Genomic DNA, 21,491 nt, shown 5'->3' on the forward strand with positions numbered 1-21,491 from the left:
ACTTTAATCAATAGTCAAAACTGAAGCTCTTTTTAACATTAGGGGTGAGGGAAGATGACCCATCTGTCTAATAGAGTGTTTAAAAAAAAAACCAGGTATTTTTCTGTATCTATGCTGACTTTATTAACATGTGATCCTGCTAGAAAGTAGTATTTACTAACACATCTCCTACTTTTTTAGTTTTGTAATTTAATGGAACAACGTCAGGTTATTCATCTATAACCATATAAATAAAGTCGAAAAACCCAAAACACCTGAGAAGAGACGCTACTACGCATCCACCTGAAGCATGGAAATTATCCCTATCAGTTAGAAGGTTTTCACAAACAAAAACTATTTTTAAACCCAGAGCATTTATTTTTAATTTCCAAAAAAGCTAAACTTGTTCCTGCTTCCCTGATCTTGACTCTTGTAGAACCAGGAAATGTCATCTGTTCCTGTAAATTAACCACCATCTGTAAACGAGTTCTGTCAGTCAGCAAATGCTTACTGAGCATCTCCAGTGTGCCAGGCCTGGCTGTCACACACCGCTCTTGTTGCTCCCACTGTGGACTTTCCCTCCACACAGCCCTCCATTCCCAAAAGGCCTCCAACTCAAGTTAAATAACGAGGAAAATCCAGCCACTCATTGGGTAAATTAGAAGTGGAAACTTCACAGCTCTTCATCCGTCCTCTGTGGAAGACAGCCTGAAGAATGAACTGGCTTTTCCCTTAACAAAATCCCTCACACCAGCCACCTCATTCCTATTCCACTATTAATGCCAAAATCTGGATTCCAGTACCTGTAACATTCTATTCCTTACCACACTCTTAGCTACCAATGCTGATTAATCAGCTACTTCAACAGCAAAGTCTTCTGCACCGCTGTTAAAAAAGAAAACCACAAGCCCAAAATGGAGTTACTTATTATTATTGTGTGACTAGGCCACGTCACAAAACCGGGGTTCAACACCTGACCTAATTGCAATTTCAACCTCCCCCGGATATGTAGTCTTAACTGGTCAGCACCAATGCAGTCAGAATTTTCTGGTCAGCACCAATGCAGTAATTTGTCACATGGGCCCTCTCGATCCCCCAAAGGAAGATGAGGTGATCCACCTACTAACATCCTCTACTCTTCCCCAGGGGGGAAGATGATCTTGCCAAAAACAATCCTTTCTTCTCCTTTGCTACTTTTCTGGCCCTGTTTCTGACTATAAAATCCTTCCATTTGGTACAGCTCTTTGAAGCTCCTTCCTCCTTGCTGGATGGGATGCTGTAGGATTCATGAATCGATGAATAAAAGCCAATTAGATCTTTAAATTTACTTGACTGAATTTTGGTTTTTAACACTACTCACTTATCCATTTATTCATCAACAGGGCTGTCCTACCTATCATTTAGAACAAACCAACCCTTTACTCTTATGTCCTAAAGACCTTCCAGTGGCATCTCCACTGACCTACACGTCAGCCCCAGGACCCCAACTCTGCTACTATTAAGTCGATTAGATCTATGAGCTTGAGCGAGTTATTTAAGCTCACTGAGTCTCTTTGACAAAGAAAAACAGAGTGCTAAAGTTAAATCTGGTCTTGTGAGAATCAAGGGAGACAGGGTATGTGAGTACCGAGCACAGCTGTAAACTCCAAAGCAAACTCAGGCAACATTAATGGCTGGTCCCTCTTTCATACCAGGCAACTCTCTCTCTTTGTGGCTCTCATTCTTATTGCTGTCATCCTTTCTATTTTGCCCTGACACTGAATCCACATGTTCTGGATACAGTCACTCCACCATCTCCTTTGAACAATTCCTCTAAGTTGTCTACATCTTAACACCAACATTTACATTGCTTCAGTAAAGCCAATCACTTCCACAAACTATTTCCTAGCCAACTGTACTTGTCTGATGTCGAGGTGTGTGCAAATGACCTGGGAACCTGCTAAAAATTCAGTGGGTCTGAAATTTTTCAGTCAAAATTTTGCATTTTTAACACCTACCAGGCAATGCGGTGTTTCTCATACATGGACACATCAAGTTGCAAGCAACTAGACAAGAATACCACTTTAAGGTGCCACCCCATGGATTATAACCCAGAGCAGGCAAAACAGGAATTCTTATCCTAGTAATAAGACATCAGGCCTGAAACAATATATTTAAAGAAGCTGTGAACAAGCCAGGAAGAAGCCCATAATCCTCCTCTCTCACTGGTGCTTCCCCATAACTCTGCTCTGCTCAAACCCCCGCTGGTCCCAGGGACATGCCCTTGCCCTGCTCACATGCAATGGTTTCCCACAAGGATCTATGGGTCTGTTCCTCTATGCCCATATCACATCCACATTTTAGAAAATAAAAGCCTATAGCACAGGTTTCTTCCACAAACTTCATCTATAGTCTAGATTTTAGAAAATGTCTGGGGACTGGGGGGAGAGATCCTTCTAGGATCCTTCTTTCTAGAATCCTATAATGATCCTACAGTGATCCACTCACAGCAAATGGGACTTGGGTTTGAACTCCAACTCCTAAAACTCTGCCTCGTGGCAAGACTCAGAGCTGAGTGGCTTGTCTGCCAGACTTAGCAATATACAAATGGTGCCTCCAAATTGCTTTATTTGCCAAGCACCTTCAAAACCGTAGTCATGTCCAAGTTTGGGGGGGGTGTTATGATCATCATGCTCAGAAGTGAAAAACAAAATCAACTTTGTGTGGACTGAATTCTTCTCAGGCTTAATTAAGATAAAAATGGTGCAACGTAACAAACAAAGCCAAGTTAGCAGAGGCAAATTTTATATAAATTATATTCCCAAAAAATGAGCAAGATGTTTTAAAGAGTTCTTCTCAAAATGAAATCAAAATAAAGATTATGAAAATATCATACCATCTCCTGTGAGACATAATTTGGACTTTTCGGATCAGCAGAATAAAAAGAGAAGTCATAGGTGAAGGTCTTGGTCCGTTCTCTTCCTGAGTCCCCAGTCCCTCCTTCTGGTATCTACAGGGAAAGGATTATGATAATAATGTAAAAGCACTCACAGCTAAATGATCTATCCAATTTGAGAAAAGAAAAGTTCATTAGAACTATACAATGATCACCATTTTTCATATTTACACTCTAAAAAGCATTTACTTCCTCCTGACCATGCCCTGCGTAGGTAGGTAGGTAGGTCGGTCGACTGATTGATCCTGAACTCCTTCCAGCAATCCAGGCTCTCCAGGCTATGACAGAAGGCTACTTTTCTGGAGTTTTTATCATGATTCTCTCATACAAACCCAACACTCCAACCAGACTCGTATTTTTCCCCTAGCTTCAATACTTTTTACTGTTCCCTCCACTTGAAACCACCAGAATTGGGGTCTGCAGGACTCTAGGGGTGCTAAACACATGGACTGTGATGTGACTAGAGTCCCTCAAAGTTATACAGTTTGGGGGTGCCTGGGTGGTTCAGTGGATCAAGCCTCTGCCTTCAGCTCAGGTCATGATCTCAGGGTCCTGGGATCGAGCCCTACATTGGACTCTCTGCTCAACAGGGAGCCTGCTTCCCCCTCTCTCTAACTGCTGCTCTGCCTACTTGTGATCTCTCTCTCTCTGTCAAACAAATAAATAAAATCTTAAAAAAAAAAAGTTATGCAGTTTGGCAGCCCCACTGAAAACTCCAGGTCAGATGCCTCTCTTCCATGAAGCTACCCCTCGGGCACTATATCCAGAAGTAACTGCTGCCACTTCTAACAGACTAGATTCTCCTAGGACCTATTCTATAATGAGTTTATTGCACATGTCCGTGTAGCTTGTCTAACTTGCTATATACCTAAATTGAACCAAAAACCATGTTTAAAAATCACCACAAGCCACTAAAGTTTCACAAAGTTCCCTGGACACACGCTGAAAAAATTTAATGAGCACCATATTTTCCAACATAATTCAGATCCTATAAATAAATAATTCCTATGGTTCTTATTGTTAAAATGTTAAAAATTTGGACATCAGTTTTCATTGTATCAGATGAGGAAATGTTTGTAAAACTTTGTCAAAAGGGAACAGAATAATCAAGGAAAACAGATTCAATAACACATCAAGAAGAGATGCATCCAGAGCCAAGGGTCTCTTTGTTCTATTTCGGTAAATATAATCTTTTAATGATTAAGCTTTCACCAAAGCACTGTGAGCGCACAGATACATGAAGCAAAGCAAAGCAAATAAATGTAAGTAACAGGAAGCAAAAGCCAAGTGATGACTGGCGGAAATGGGGGAAGATATGGTAGGTCAAAGGAGGGAAAGCCAAGTAGGGCCAGACAGAGCTAGAAGGTACGAGGATTGTGGTCAGAGAAGACAGAGGGTTCACTAGAGAATGCCTCAGGCAAAGGGACATCAGGGCTTCAAAGGAAGCCTATCAAATTATCCAGAGCACAGCCCAACTGGAAGACAGGAGCACTCCCCAGCTTCTACCACTGGAGATCAAGTGGCACTACTAGGAGACTGGATTTCAAAGCATCCAGTCCCTTGAGCCACAAATTAACAGAAATCCAGTTAGAGACTGATCTGCACTTGGCCATGAGGCAGCAGGCCTCAGAAACCCAAACCTGTAAGTTAGTAACAAACATAGGAGGACAAAGGGGTTGAGTCCATAAAGCACACGATTTATTATTATTAATTTTACACTCTTATCTGTCCCCCCAAATAAAAACGATTCATGGTCCTTAAAAAAATTCACTGACCAAAGGGGGAAAAAATAGGATATTTAACATGCAAAAGGAAGAACATGCCATCCTAGAAAATTCTGGTTTTTTTCAAGTATCTTTTTCAGAAAAAAAAAAAAAAAAATCCATTTTTTAAAAATCTTTCATCCCCTGAGTTTTGAATAATAACACAAGCTCCTCTTGCAAAGTTTACAAAATATGATTATTTTCATTAAGAATGGAAACCAATCTAGGACCAACACTTAATGATTCACAGAATTCAGCCAATCGCCAAGCTAAGGATCTACCACAGGATATAGGATAACAATGCTGAGTCTGGGTTAAACCCGTGAGCTCACACACCAGGACTGAGGTCAGATGAAACCAGGGATAGAAGAGGAGACAGAGCATCACCCTTTTGCTTCACGGATGATCCCTAGCCAAGTGCAAGCTGATGCGGGTAGTTGAACTGAGAAGGAGGGGAAAGGAAATGGCAGATGTGTCTCATTTACCAACAGATCATTCTGACAATAAAACAAACGAGGCGCTCGGGGCAAGGCCAGGTTGCTACTTGCCTTTAAGTTTGTGATTGTTGTTTTGCTTTTCTCCATTTGAATAATGAATTTGGCTTCCAAGTCCTTTTCCCTGCAACACAAATAATTCAGTACTAGTTAGGAGAGAAAAGATTGTTTGGAAAACATTTGTTTTATTTACTTTTTACATATGGGGGTTTGTTTTTAAATGGCATATGAAGCACAATCTGTGGTCCCACTCCTCCCAAATCCTTACTAATATAAACACAAAGACACACAAAACAGATGCCACCATCAAAAAACTTAAGACTGACAAATAGTGTGTTCTCAAAACCTGGAAGAATTTCTAACTGTGAGCCAAAAGGAGTGTAAATTAAATGACAGAAACTGTGGAAGGCTGTGTGACTCATGAAAGAAGCCATGCTTTTTTTTTTTTTTTTTCCGTTACCTGGTTACAAAAAGACTGACACCTCCCCTTCACCCAGGGTGAGAACCAAGAAGAAAAACTGGTGTGAATGGTCACAAACAGGTACTGCTTCTAGAAGCAGCCAGGGCACTGCCCCTTCCCCTCATCTTCTTTCCATAAGCATTCAGAAACTTTCCAGTTCCTGGAAAACTGCAGAACTGCAAATCCACAGAACTCCTAAGAAGTACAGTTCACGAGAATAAATGACACGTATCCACACAGTGGAGTGGTCTGTCACTGACACAGGACTAAGGACAGTTTCCGTGTACTGCTAGGGGGTGGTAGTCAGGATATACTATTGTTAAGGGGGGAACGCAAAATGGAGAAAAGTCTACAGAGAATGCTACCACTTCTACTTAAAATCAAAAACAACAGCCTACATATTTTTCAAAAGGCCAACTACGGAAAAAGAAGAAAGCGGAGTAGAGGAAACAGAGACAGACACTATAGATTTCTACAAAGGATCTTGATCTATAGATCATCTCTAGAATGACCACAATAATTTACACAAAAAATAAGATTGTTATTTAAAGTGCCCTGAAACATATCAGTGTTTAAAAAAAAAAAAAAAAAAGAAAGAAAGAAAGAAAGAAAGCAAGCAAGCAAGCAAGCAAGCAAAGCCAAGCCTGAAGTGCAGGTTGTATGTCTAGTGTTAAAAAATAAAATAAGAGAAAAATTAAAATTAAAATAAAAGGACCTAAGACACAAAAATAAGCTGAGGCAAGTGAACCTAACTGGGCTCTGGCACCACATGGTGTGAGACAATGTCAGTTTTGACTCGATGCTGAACTCTGACTGTGGAATGCAGTGGGATAGAGCCCAAGGAGGAAAAAAACTGTAAAGAAGTCTTAAAGCACTTTCACTAATCAGATTTTTGCCAGTAAAGTAAGCACTGTCATTCAGAAATTTCTGTTTGTGTACTATGGGACAACCTCAGTAATTATGGTGGTGGCCTTGAGAACCAAGGGGTTTGGATGAACAGAGATAAAACACAAGATGGATGAAGTTAAGTTAAAAACTCTGTAGTCCTGAATCTGAAAGGAACTAGCATAAACTTTATCTGAAATCGAAAAAGGAAAAGAAAGTACTCCCTAGCTTTGTCCTCTGAAAAGGCCTAGAATCTTATGCCCAAATTATAGTCTCTAAATTCCCATTTAGAGTCAGGGCTACCTGGAGGACGACTCAAAACAAATATTTGAACTATCTCATCACACAAGAAAGCAGGAAGCCACCATATCAAAAGTTTGTCCAAATTGTCCTTAGGCAACTTCTCACACTGCTCCTGGTGATCCCTGCCTTCCTGGTATCTGAGACCCTAAGTGATCCCTTGCCCTGAGGGAGTGGGCTAGATCTAGCAACTCACTTCTAATGACTACAACACTAAGGCCCCCAAAGTGATAGTCTGATGCTTCCGAGTTGGGATTACAGGAAGATTCAGATTTCTGATTTGCTGGCACTCCTGCATGTGTGTCTCTCAGGGTCCTGGCAATGAGGACAGCCAGGTACCACACTGCAAGACTTCAGCAGAGACTCACTGGAGACAAAGAGCAGAGAGCCAGCAGCCACCTGGGTGAGCCTAGGAGTGCCCCTCCCTCAGCCAGGCTGGAAGGTCCAGGATTGCACCCTTGATAGACCCTGAGTGGGTGAGAAGACCCAATAAATCCCACCCCAACCCTGACTCACAGAAACAGTGAGGTAATAGATGTTGTTATAAGCCCCTAAATTGGCAGTTTAGGGGTTATAAGGCCCTTAGTTGTGTTACACAGTTAAGAAATATCAATACAAGAGCTACATCAAAAGGACTCAGGAGCCGACCTGAACTAAGTTCCCACCAGCCACATCTGAGCAGCAGAAAAAATTTGAAATATGCACCAACCTGAATCATTTGAAATATGCATCAACTTATGAACTCATAATGAAAAAAGTAAAAACTGAATGGTGCCCTTTGGAAAATCAAAAAAGTCACCCCATTATTTTAAATGAATAGGGGCACCCAGGTGGCTCAGTCGGTTAAGCATCGACTCTTTTTTTTTTTTTTTTTTAAGATTTTATTTGTTTATTTGATACAGACAGAGATTACAAGTAGACAGAGAAGCAGGCAGAGAGAGAGGGGGAAGCAGGCTCCCCGCTGAGCAGAGAGACCAATGCAGGGCTCGATCCCAGGACCCTGAGATCATGACCTGAGCCGAAGGCAAAGGCTTAACCCACTGAGCCACCCAGGCGCCCCAAGCATCCAACTCTTGATTTTGCTTCAGGTGATGACCTCAGTGTCCCAGGATGGAGCTCTGCTGAGCGTGGAGGCTGCTTGAGATTCTCCCTCTCCCTCTGCCCCTCCCCCACAATTGGTCCAAGCACACTGTCTCTAAAAGAAATAAAAATCTTTTTTTTTTCTTTTTTTTAAGATTTTATTTCTTTTGGGCACCTGGGTGGCTCAGTGGGGTAAAACCTCTGCCTTCGGCTCAGGTCATGATCTCGGGGTCCTGGGATGGAGCCCGGCATCGGGCTCTCTGCTCAGCGGGGAGACTGCTTCCTCCCTCTCTCTCTGCCTGCCTCTCTGCCTGCTTGTGATCTCTCTCTGTGTCAAATAAATAAATAAAATCTTTTTTAAAAAGATTTTAAATCTTTTTTTAAAATCTTTTTTAAAAAGATTTTATTTATTTGAGAGAGATCACAAGTAGGCAGAGAAGGAGGTGGGGGGGGCAGGGGAGCAAGCTCCCCGCTGAGCAGAGAGCCCGATGCGGGGCTCCATCCCAGGACCCCGAGATCATGACCTGACTTTACCCCACTGAGCCACCCAGGAGCCCAAAAGAAATAAAATCTTAAAAACAAAACAAAACAAAACAAAAAGCTAGTAAATAAAAGGGGAGACTCCAGCATTTCCTAAACAGTCAAGTGTTTTTAAGTTTAACCAAATAGTTGTTTGGGAAAGCTCCTCTTTTAGGAGTATTCTACCTAATCAATGAAGAAGAAGCAAAAGAATTAGAATGTCAGCACTTTGCAACTCTGATGAATTCATGGCTCCAGGGAATGCCCATCAACGGCTGCTAACTCCACTAGGAGACAACCAGACATGCTGTCCAGTGAAACTGAAACACAAACACCTCTGCTGCAGAAATCTTGTCCCTGGCCCAAGGAAAAGGCCAGACTCTGACCTAGAGCTGACGGACAGCGAATGCCAGGAAACACAGGGAGCAGAGGGAACACATCAGACAATGCCAGGGACACAGTCTGCAAAATCCAGCTTCTGGGAAGGGCAGCAGGTAAGTGACCCAGCCTTCAATAACAAGACTAATAAACTGCAAGGAGTATAAAGAGGGAAGTGGAACTTATAGATTGAAAAAAGGCCACATGAACATGTGTCCCCAAGGCAGTCCAAGTGAGAACTTGGACCTGCCCAAGATCTATCAGCCTATCAGCCAAGGACACCTGAGTGGCTCAGTCGGTTAAGCATCTGCCTTCAGCTCGGGTCATGATCCTGGGTTCCTGGAATCCAGTCCCATATCAAGCTCCTTGCTCGGCAGGGAGCCTGCTTTTCCCTCTGCCTGCTGCTCCCCCTGTTTGTGTTCTCGCTCTCTGACAGATAAATAAATAAAATCCTTTAAAAAAAAAAAAAAAAAAGACCTATCAGCCAATGGGATTTCAGTGCAAACAGAAAAAAAGCCACTTTTAGAAATTACAAGATACCTAGAGAAATCTTAACACTGACTAAATACAAATTGGTATTAAAGATCTATTACTGCCATTTTTGGTATGATAATGGTTTCATGATGATTTTTTTTTAAAGTCTTAACTTTTTAGAGACACACATTGAAATATTTATAAATGCAATAATATGAGGTCTGAGATTTCCTTAAAATAATCCCAAGGTGGGGGAACCAGGTGTCCTGGCAACCCCAGGATAAAGAGCCAGAACAATGAAGCCCAAACAGTATGTTGCAAACACCATTAAAGAACTACAATGGATTACTATACCCTGATTTAACTTTTCCAAGCCAGTATGAAGAAATATAGGTCATGAACAGACCAGTAACTTAAAAGACACATAAATGAACTCCCCCCACCAACCATGTGCTCAGTGCCCAGATCTTGGGCAGGTCCATTTTGGACCCAAAAGTGAGAACTGCCTTGGGGACACATGTTCATGTAACTGTAAAATAAATACTTCACAAAATTACCCCTTTCTTTAGCATGCAACTACCAAAAGCAGGTCCTGCCCACAGTGAGAGGACTACACAGTTTTATTAACACAACAAGCTGCCACATCTCAATCCCTCCCATTCCCATGTGGGTCATTTCTCTGTCCTTAACCTGTCTAGATCTTTTGCTTTAAAACCCCTGTTAGCAACAAATCCCTGCTGGGAGCACACAATCAACCGTGGGTGGAAGATCAGAAGGGACTCCAACAGGTGCTCACACGACTTGTCAATTCTGACTTACAAGACATGAAGGAAATGCGACCTACACTGTGTCCACCGCTCTTGCAGGAAGTCAGAGACAAAGTAATTCCAAGACTCACAGCCTTATACCTTATAAAGGTCCCTCTGTATGATCATTTATTCTTCCCTATGGGTAGCCACGGCAGTATCTCCCTTGGAGTTTGAAATGAACATCCACTCTATAAAAATACTAGCGAAGAAATCAACTGAAAGACCATTATGTCCTATGAGCATCTATGAGCCACTTCTGAAACCTGAGATGCTGGGTGGGTTTCAAAGGGTTCACAACCTTGAAATCATCTGCACTGTGATGTGGCGGCAGGAGGGGGAAGGTGGCAGGTTCACTGTTCTTGGGGTCTATAGCTTTCTTCACTTTCTCAAAGAGCTCTGGACCCCCAAAAGACAGGTGCTCCAGCTCAGACCCCTGTGACTCAAAATGCAGCCCAGGAACCAACAGCATTGGTAGCCCCAAGGCTCATTAGAAAGGAGGGATCTCAAGCCCCAACACAGACCTACTGAGGGGGAACCTGCATTGTAACAAGAGCCCTTCATGACTCCAATGAACAGGAAAGCTTGGAAAGCACTGTGCTGACACTATCAATCTGACAGAGTGATTACTGGCCTTACATTTACTCTCATGAGACACACTCTTTAATGTTACCTACTTTGTGCACAGGGAAACTCACTACCCTTGTACTTTGACCTTTACAGTTTTTTTGTAAAGTCACATGGCAGAATATGGGTACAACCTAAATCAGCTGACACTGTCTTTACTCTTGGCTCGTAAATTGTACAGTGGCTTCTGAACGAAAACGAGTGTCTGACTTACTGGGACCTAAGAAGTCATCTGAGTGTTATGACATCCAGATGACCTCATTCCCAGCACACAGCAAACCCATCAGCTTCTAGCCCTTTCTATCCCCACACTGTTTCCCAATGTCAGGGTGAGGTTGCCACCAATAGTTTGAAGTCATTCTTAAAAATAGTCAGGGTTAGGGAATAACTGGGGGAGAAAATGGCCAGGAGACAGAATCGTAAAAAACCCAGAGAGTAAGAGAAGAAGGGAGGAGCCAGTTATGGAAACAGAAGCATGACTCAGAAAGATGTTAGCAAAGCTGTGGCTCAAGATGATGCTTCTCAGTTTCAAAAAGTCATTCAACAAGAGCTGGAATGATCTTTGAAGAAGGAACTAGAAAAAATACCAGAGCACCATCACCTGAGTTTAAGCACACTAAAGAAATATCTTACTGGATTTTCAGAAGCTATTTCATAGATTTTTGCAAGAAAAGGGACCTTCTGTGGATTAGGGAAAAATCCAGAGACTTCCAGAAGATTCAATGCAGCATTTGTGAAGAGATGAGGGCCAGGACTTACCTAATAATATTTATCTTCTGTGCTAAAATGGCTGGTGGTTGTAAAACTCAATGGCAGTTTGAGGATCAGCATGGGCTGCAAAAGCCCAAAAGGTCAGACAGGTGTACAAAATGAAAACATCTTTTTAGATAGAATCATTCAGCAAACTAAGTGTCTGAACAAAATCTACAATACAAATGTTCCTCTTATTCTAATGAACTAATGAGCTCTCTTAATACAAATGAAGATAGAAAAATAAATACCAGAGAAAAACCAAACATTTCATGTGAAAAATCTACATTATTAATCAAAGCAGGTACCCAAGGATTAATAAAGAAGCCTGATTGCTGGGACACCTGGGTGGCTCAGTCGTTAAACGTCTGCCTTTGGCTCAGGTCACGATCCCAGGGTCCTGGGATGGAGTTACCCTTCAGCAGCAGGCCTGCTTCCCTCCCCCCCACCCCGCCCCTGCTTGTGTTCCCTCTCTCGCTGTCTCTCTCTGTCTCTCTCTGTCAAATAAATAAATAAAATCTTTAAAAGAAAAAAAGAAAAAAGAATCCTGATTGCCTGCAGCAAAGAATGTATCTTACTCAGAGGAGAACACAGAAGCCTGGTACCCCAGGTCATGGTGACATTTATGCCAGTTTCTGCAACTCTGGTTTGCTAGATACCCTCCTGGGAGAAGGCAAAGAACATATTTCTGTGTCTAATGTAGATAATCTGAGTGCCATGGTGGAGCCTGATGTCCTTAACTATCTAATGAATCCAGCCAATGGAAAACCCTGTGAATTTGTCGGGAGAGTCACAAATAAAACACAGTCAAGGGTGGGACACTCAGTATGAAGTCTGGTGACTAATGGAAATCGCTCAAGGGCCAAAAACACATATTGATGGGTCTGAGTCTTATCAAAATTCCAAATATTTATTGCCAACAACCTGAGATCCATATCTCTCTTGCAGCAGTTAAAAAGCCTGCAGGAGCAAAAGGCTATTGACATGGAAATCACTGAAAATCCAGGGACTGGATGGAAGGCTGAATGTCACTCAGTCAGAAACTGCAGTCAGGGCTACCTGGAAAAGGTTTTAAAATCTAAGTATTAATGTTCCTCCAAGGCAGTTTCTGCCTGTCAAAACCACACCAGATCTCTCGCTTGTAACGTCAAACTACTTATAGTCTTTTTTTTTTTTTAGGATTTTACTTATTCATTTGACAGAGAGCAGGAGCAAGCAAGGGAGTGCACAAGCAGGGGGAAGAGCATTGGGAGGGGGAGAAGCAGGCTCCCCACTGAGCAGGGAGTCCAAGTGGGGCTCAATCCCAGGACCCTGGATCATGATCTGAGCCGAAGGCAGATGTTTAACCGACTAAGCCACCCAGGCGCCCCAAACCTTTTACAGTCTTAACATGGGATCTTTGCTGGGAAAGCGGTAATTTTCCTCCAGTGCCCTTGGTTAAATTAGGCAGTTCTTTCACAGAGTTTCGGGATTACGTAAAGAGATTTGAAAGTATACCAGATATGCCTGAAATGGATCCCTTCACAGTTGCAGCGGAAGGCCACATGTGAGGATGTTTTGTTAAAGGGAACAGTCATTCGGCACTGTTAATCGTGATGACTGAGTGACGTCCCAGCGGCAGGAGTACTAGAGAACAGAATTCTATCTGGAAACCTTCATATCCTGGACCACATACTGTGTACGCTTCATGCTGATTATGGGCTAAATAGTTTCTTACAAGAAAACATTCTCAAAGATTTTAAAATAGGCAGGTACTTTATACTGTGTTACTGCTGTGTTAATTTTGAAAGTAGAGTTTTCTGCAATACAATTTTAGCCTAAGAAAAGCACAGACAGAAGCAATGCTTTTCTTCTCTGAAGATCTTGAAAGTTAGTTCATCTTAAGGCGCAATCCTGCTTAATCTTAAAACTGGGGCAACTCTGCTGGAAAATCAACAGAGGCCTCAGTGGTGGTCACTCTGAATTACTTGGGATTTCAAAAATAATGTTGTGATAAACTTTTTTTAAAAAATAATAATCACAAGTCATCAAGATTAATGCGGAGGCCATCTGCTCCAGAAAGGAAATTTCACACGCAACAATTTCCTAGATTGCTTCCTTCTTGGGCCTAAAAACTAAAACTATAGGAGAAAGGTGTATCTTTCCTCCGAAAGTATTTTAATTATAAAATGCTAGGCCATATAGAGCATATTTTAGGCCATACAGAGCAAATTTCACTGTAGTTACTGAAAATACCCATGGAAAAGCCACTGTAATCTCCCCAAGGGCTTATGATGGTCAGAATTATTAAATGATGACAGTGTTTTCACTGGTTGTAGATTCCAGGAGAGTTGTCAACTTCCAGATATCCCAGAGATGAAAGAAAGAAGAAGGCAGGCTCCAGTCCCTCTTTCTCTCCACACCCTGCTCATCAATCCCGCTCAGCCCCTTGTCCACTGGAGACAGACTACTACCCACAGACTTCACTTCACCACGGAGGCTTTAACTATCAAAGATGACTTCAGGGTCCATGTGACACTCCATTGACAGCCTTATCTCCCACTCCTTCATCCCCACAGCCAACAGTCAGTTACTGAATCCTGTGCAATCGATAGCTTGTCTACCGATCCGGGCCACATGCCACATCTCCCTGCTCCAGACACTGTCCCAGCAGGGGCCGCACACCTCTCCAGTATCTTTGCCTCCAGCCTTGCCCCTTCCCACCCACACTCTACCCTTCTGTCAGCTGGACTCCTCCAAACCCAGGCACTTTAACTCCTTCAGTGACTTCTCAAAGGCTCTAGGATAAAATCCAACTCCCGGCAGTATACAAAGTCCTTCCTGCTCTGCCCCCAGCTAATGTCATTCAACACTGTATCAATCCCATCCCCTTATCCTGGCCTGGCCCACTCCCAGCCATCCAACCAGACTCCGCTCAGATCTCGCCCATCTGGAGAACCTTCACTGAGCCCTCCATCCCAACCCTTAGTCAGAAGGTCCTCCTCCCTGTCTTCACCACCAGACTCCAAACCTCTTCAAAGTAAGGACTCTGCCCATCTGGGTTTACAGGCCCAGGCCCTAGCATAGCACCTGCAACTTTGAGGTACCCATCCAATGGTTGCTGAATGGGATAGGCTGACTGAAAGTTAAAAACTGCCTCTTAACCCCAGCCTAGTCTTCTCCACATGCATTCGCTACTTAATGCCAGCCTCCCTATGAGTTCCTACACCATTCTTGGTTCTTGCTCTCCCACAGGCTGTGATGCCATCCAATTCCTATCCATATTCCAAAGCAAAGCTTGTCTCTGGTCTAATCTGAATCACCCACCCTTGATAAAACTTCAGAAACAATTTCCCTTCATACACCTGCCTAGTTCCTCCCAATCACATGGGTCTCAACCTTGAGGACCTCACCTCTCCAATTAGTCTAGCAAGTCCGGGAGAAGCAAGAACCAGCTTCATTCATACTCCACGACCTGAGTCCACTGAGCACAAGGGCAATAATTACAATCAGTGCTCAGTGCTTTGTCTCTTAATCCTTGGGCTGAAAACTGTAAAACGCCAGGCACGGAGAGTTCCCCCAGCTCAGGTCAATTTCCTCTGACATTTAAGAAACATGGGAAATAAATCCTGACATTTTTCTCATATTGAGGAAAATAAATAATCTTAAAATATTAGTTGAACATTGATTTGATAATAGAGCAAAATGAACTATGCCTCTCCCGAGCCACATTGGTGAATTGGGTTTCTCAACCGAAAAGTCAATTATGGTTCCTTCATATAAATGAGTAATTTATTTGAAAGGTCTGGAAACTAGATCATAAGATGCTACAAACGAACCAGCTGGAGTAAGAAGACTGAGTTATAGATCAATACTGGGGGGAGGGAGAGGGAGGAGAGAATGGAAAAGAGTAAAATGCCCAATCAGAAAAAGAGAAGAATTGTGTCAGCTCTCAGATTTGTGTGTAGGAGTAAGCTTATCAGGAAAAAAAAATAAAACCCTATGTTAATTCAATAATTTTGAAAATGGTTTTAAATTATTCAGCAATTCAAATGGATTCCAGTTGCTCGGTTGATGGTGTTTGGTCACTCCTGACTGGGTGGTACTGAGATCTCCAAACTAAGCATTATCTAAGCAGATTCTAAAGAACAGCTTATTCACCCCAAGTACTGAAGTAAATTGGTATCCCCCAAATTCACCTTAAAATTCACATACTTTGTATATAATTGCAGAATCACTATGTTGGACACCCGAAATTAACATAATACTGCATATCCACCAAACTTCAAAAATAAAAAATGCAAACTTACATACTACGAACTAATATTTAACTGCTTTTACTTTGGTGGCAGGACACTCAGTAGCAAAAATAAAAATAAAAAGCCATTTTTTAAAAGAACGTGTGACCTCCATGGGTACCACTATGGAAAGAAGTCCAAGGAACACTGCCAAGTAGGAGAAAGAACCAGCATCGGCGTGCAGACCATGATCCAGTCTGTAGTTAAGTAGATAAACAAAGCATAAAGAATATGCGCTTATATGCTTCCAGATGTGCAAAACATTTCTGAACATTTCTGGAAGGATAAAGAGGAACCTGTTAGCAGTATGAGTAGATCTTGTACCGTATCTGAAAACAGAGGTATACTGTATTCAGATGTCCTTCTCTCAATGAATTGCTCAGTCCCTCTGCTCTACCCAATGACATGTCTCTTTTCCCTTTTATTAGGGCTCCAAAAAAACACAGGACACCCAATTAAACGTGAGTTTCAGATAAACACGTGACTTTTTAGTAGAACTATATCCTAAAAGTCACATGCGATCTACTCACACTTTACTGTCACTTGCTACCCCGGACCCCACCACCTCTGAGCTGAGCTGTGCACAAAGCAGGCTCTTCCCCTCAGATGCAAAGGGGTTCCCTTCCTCAAACCCAGACAGCGACTGAGCGGAGTCCTCACCTTCACCGGCACCCTCAGTACCCAATGCAGACGCAGAGGCTCCATAAGTATGAGTCCCCTCGCCTGTGTCTAAGTGTGGAAACAAAGTCAGGGAGGGCTAGTCTCTTGCAACCAGCTTCTCCTTACTTAACCCTCTGGCTGGTTCTGGGCATCCAAAGAACATGGGATCACGGACTACTCTCACTTGCTCTCCAGGAAATCATAAAAGCCTTCAGCTCAGTTTCTGGAGAAGACCCAGGGGAGACAGATGGTGAAAAAAAATCTGGAGTGGGTTTCTCAGGCAATCACCCAGACTTCACGTCAGCTCCTCAGAACACACTTCAGCACATGGCCGCCAGCCAGAGGTCAGTGGCACCAGCCTCGAGCAGCGGCCAGTGAAAAGTCTGCAGAGCCCCCATGCCACTCCCTGTGGACTGCCACCATGGATGAGCCAGGGACAGCAGTGCTGTCACAGTCTCAGATGCTAGGAGCGTCCCGTGCTCAATGAAATCCCCCACCGACCCTGCCAAAGCAGAAGGGGGCTATGAAGCCTTACCTTCCCTGGTTTGGAGAGGGTGTAAGAAACCTAAGAAGATTAAGCAATGAGCCAGCTGCTGCAGGTTGGGGTCCCAGAGAGGCACTGTGAGGGAGTTTAGCAAACAGGGTGTTCATTAGGAGCACCTTTGGGGTGGATACCTGAAGGGCAAAGAAAGCAGGACCAGCCAGAGAAGACCACGGATCTGTGACACAGGCCCCCAGCACTGCCTCAGCTGAGCCCACAGGCCCTTCAGAGTGCCCAGCTGGGGCCACGATGGCCTTCAGTGGCCAGTCCGCATGGAATAGCCCCGGGGCTGTGGGCAGCCTGGCGAAGGGGCATAACCTTGAGCCCTGTGGGGCTGACCCTGAAGGCCGGGCTGGGCAACACCATTCAGCAGAGGAAGATCCGGGGGGCGGGGTGGGGGAGCACAGGGCCCACCACCCCAAGTCCCCTCAAGTCCATGTGAAGAGTATGCTGACCGTGGCAACTGTCACCCCAATTCTCCAGCAGAGCCATGAGTGGGAGCTACTGGGCAAGAAGCCCAGTTTCCTAGTACTTTTGTTTCCAGCTGAAGGAAGGATAGCCTAACCGTCAGAACTGTCTCAGTACAGATTAGCAGCCTTGAGGCGGGCAGCGCTGTCCCTGAGAAGGTGGAGGTAAAGGCTGACAAAAGCTTGTCTGGCCCACCCCGCCCCTACAAAGAGATTTATGCACTCAGTCAGTCTTCAAATATTTACTGAGTACCTTTCATGCCAGACAATACTCTGGGTGTGGGGAAAAGGAGGTAAATGATACAGACAAGAGTTCTGCAGTCTGCATTTTAGGGACAGGGGAGGAACAAAGTAAACACAATACCATTTCAGATACTGGTAAGTGCTACAAAGCCCTGAAAGGGTATCATGGGAGAGAACTGAGGACAGAGGCAGTGGGAGGCAAGTGGCCAGTACAGACCTTTCCAAGCCAGTACCGTGGGAGCAAAGGCCTGACTGCAGGGAGGCAGAGGGCCAGGCAAAGATCTGGGAGGGGCATTCCAGGCAAACAGAACAGCAGGACAAAGACCTGGGGCAGGAACCAGTCCAAGGTTTGAGGTTTGAGGAGGAGGAAAGCAAGAGACCAGCATGACTGCAGAAAAGAGGGGGATGAGCAAAATGGGACATGAGGTCAGAAAAGCCAGGGGGACATTACATCAGGCCTTCCCGGACTCTGGAACTTAGATGTGACAGGCCACAGACACGGGAAGGTGGAATGGGGGGAGGGGGGTGGCAAAAATCGCACTTAGCATTTTTAAATGCTCCCTCTAGCTGCTGTGCATGGGCTCCAGAGGGGCAAGAGTAGAGAAAAGAAGCCACTGAGACACTGGACCAGTGCGGAAGCTTAGCTCCCCTTCGCTCCTTCTGAAATGGCGTTTCACTAGGTATTCTCATCCCTTCCTCTGAAGGGAGTCCAACCCACGCGTCCCCAATTCCACAACACAACTCCAGATTTGGATTATGCCTTTAGAGCTATCACTGCTGGCTTCCAACCAGGGCTTCTCTTCTGGACATGGGAAACACCAGTCATTGAAAAACACGGGTAAGTGGGAAGAAAGAGCAAGTAGCAAAGCAGCAGCAGCGTGAAAACTAGAATCTAATTTGCAGTTAAATAGAAAGGAAGAAGGGAAGAAAAAGATTATGCACATATACTGAGTAACTATTTTCTCAATGCTCCTAAGGACAGTACATCATAACTAGTATCATTCTAGAAGCACAGAAGAGAAATGAATTAATTTCTCTTCAGTGAGTAGATGCCTAACTCCGGGCATTAGGAATAACTTAATTCTGTTTCAGAACCCTAGCCCAGTTGAGAAAAACCAGTAGAGACCTGAAGAATTTCATGCACTACAAAATTCAAGCTCAAAAGCATAAAGAACTAAATTTTTCTGGAGACTAAAGATGATAATGACACTTTGCAGGGAATTCTGGATACTCTACAGGGAGGACAGCTGGGGGCCAAAATGGTAAAGGGCTTGAAAGTCAAGCTGAGGCTCTTGGCTCAGAGAAATGGAACACTTGACAAGAAGAGGATGGACTCAGGAGAGAGCAGGAGACCTTGTGCACGACTTTGACTCACAAGGAGAGAAGGTGAGGCCCCAGGAGGTTAAGGGACTTGCTCAAAGTTGTGACTAGAGTCAGCACTGTGGAAAGTTAAAGAATTAAGTAAGGAGTCAACACTCCCTCGAGCCACAGTGAATGGCTGCGGGCTGTGTGCAAAGCTAGAACCCCAAACTTGATTTCAGCTACCTCTCCTTGAAAGTGGAGTTAGGTAGGCTTGGGCTCCCATGGGAACATGACAGGCCAGTCAGCACATGTGAGCCATCCACACCAAGAGTACTCTCTAAACAGGGTGGAAGGTATCTACCCCATGAGACGCTTCATCAGGGGCATAAGAATCCCATCCAGCCTCATCACCCACATATCTGCACCATCCAAACCCCATCCCATTCCAAACTGTTCCTTCTTCCAGGACTAACAACAACCTTCATATGCTGTTTCCTCGGTCTGGAATGTACTTTTCTCCTCCATCTCACTTTTCCTTCAAAGCTTTTAAAAATCATGTTTCCTCCTCCAGGAAGCCTTCCCAAATTCCTCATAACCAGTATCTTCTATCTGAGATTCCATACCACACCACATCTATGAGATACTACCTAACACACATCTTCTGTGTGATGTTCCACAACACACCACATCAGTTTCTACCTCTACCTGTTTATTGTTGGGTGCCTACCTGTTTGTCTTCTCTACCAATCCAGTCGCTTCCTGAGGACAGAGATACTGCCTTACTTACCACATATCCCACAATACCTAGCACTACCCTCACATACAGAAAGCCCCTGGATGAATGAAAAAATAAGCAATGGAAGAATGAATGAAACAGCTGAATTGAAAACAAGATACTACTCTTCAATTTCAAGCACTAAAAGGAAGCTAATGCTTCAAAGCCTATTATATATTTTTAAGTGCAAATGTGTTTTCCCTACACATATCCATTAACCTGGCAGCTGTTAACTCCAAAGGCAGAAACGAAGCTCAGCTCTTCCCAAAGACCCACAGCTGTGCTCTGACTCCAGGACCAAGGAAGAAGGAACTTGGGTCTCTTCTGAGTCATAGGAGAGAAGAAAAATAAGGATGTGCATATGTCCAAACGTCTTCAATACGCTTCTCCAAAACACAGAAGCAATACGTTCATAAAAGAAGAGTGGCAGTTTACTGGAATGGCGTTAAGCGTAAACATGGAGACCTTTACTAATACTTCCTCTTGATTTCCTGCATTCAGATGTTAAGCCAACTATTTAATGTTCAAAGGTAGCTTCCTTTCAAGTGGCAGCACCATGGAACACAAAGAAATGAGTTTTCTCTGCTCTTTCCCCACATCATCACTACAACCCTCCTTCCAGATTTATCTCCATTTTAGAAAAATGTTCTCAGTGACAGCTTTTGAAAAAAAAAAAAAAAAAAAATACAATAGCTTGTAAAAAGAAGATTGATTCCTTTTACAACATTGCCAGCTAAATATACCAGATTGGAAAAAGGTATCCTTCAAAATACTAAATTGCAAGGCTTTTTTCTTCAAAAGACTTCACTTCGAATCAGAGAATAAGATGCAAGGCCGGCTTCTGATGTTGCCAAGAAAGTGGTTTCATAATTGTGTGGGAAAGCACTGGCCTTTGGGGACCCAGGTTGAAATCTTTAGTGACTCTGGCACCTGATTTAACTTTGCCAAGCCTTAGTTCCCTCACCTATCACACACAGAGGCTTAAAAGTACTGATTGTGGGGACACCTGGGTGGCTCAGTGGTTTAAGCTTCTGCCTTCAGCTCAGGTCATGATCTCAGGGTCCTGAGATGGAGCCCCACATCGGGCTCTCTGCTCAGCGGGGAGTCTGCTTCCCCCTCTCTCTCTGCCTGCCTCTCTGCCTACTTGTGATCTCTCTCTATCAAATAAATAAATAAAAATCTTTAAAAAAAAAAAAAAAGTACTGATTGTGCAAAGCTGTGGGGGCTGAGCTAGCCTGATATATCATTTATTTGCCAAAAAATGTACTAGAAGAAAGCAGGCAACACAAGGCTAGGCACAGAGCCAACAATCAGTGAGTTCACCTCCATCACAAACCCAAGATCCATCCAGGAGTCAGCAAGCGCTTACCAAGCCTGTGCTGTCTGAAGCACTGACACACACCGGTGAACAGAACCCATGCAAAGCCCTGCCCTCCAGGAGCTAAGATTCCGGTGGGCAGATCTGTTAACAACCTTTCCAGGGCTTCCCCACAATGAATGGAAATGGAGGGAATCTGGAAAACACATTTTGCCAAATTTTCTAGCCATATCTCTAAAAGATGAAGAACCACCAGAGTTGGTCTTCGAAGGTTTTATTTACGAAATGCTTTATCTTCATCAACATAATCCAGAGGCCACAGTTCACTTAAAAAAAAAAAATCAGAAACACCAAAATTCTTTCACTTATTTTTAAATACTTGTGAAAGATGTCTACTTATTCTACCTATATACAGAATGTTCAATCAGAAGGCAGGAAATGCACACTGTCCTTCCTGC

At 43.6% G+C, this 21,491-nt stretch overlaps 1 protein-coding gene across 4 annotated transcripts in view; it reads right to left on the reverse strand.

Moving 5' to 3' along the window:
• Positions 1–21,491, reverse strand: part of KIF16B (kinesin family member 16B) — a 279,324-nt gene that overhangs the window by 235,564 nt on the left and 22,269 nt on the right. For all 4 annotated transcript variants that reach the window (XM_059134083.1, XM_059134082.1, XM_059134084.1 and 1 more), the window contains exons 2-3: positions 5,226–5,295; positions 2,855–2,968 (exon numbers count right to left, since the gene is read on the reverse strand). In XM_059134083.1, coding sequence (XP_058990066.1) covers positions 2,855–2,968; positions 5,226–5,295 — 184 coding nt within the window. The remainder of the gene's footprint in view (positions 1–2,854; positions 2,969–5,225; positions 5,296–21,491) is intronic.

Source organism: Mustela lutreola, chromosome 9, assembly GCF_030435805.1.
Source record: "Mustela lutreola isolate mMusLut2 chromosome 9, mMusLut2.pri, whole genome shotgun sequence".
Classification (NCBI taxonomy): Eukaryota; Metazoa; Chordata; class Mammalia; order Carnivora; family Mustelidae; genus Mustela; species Mustela lutreola.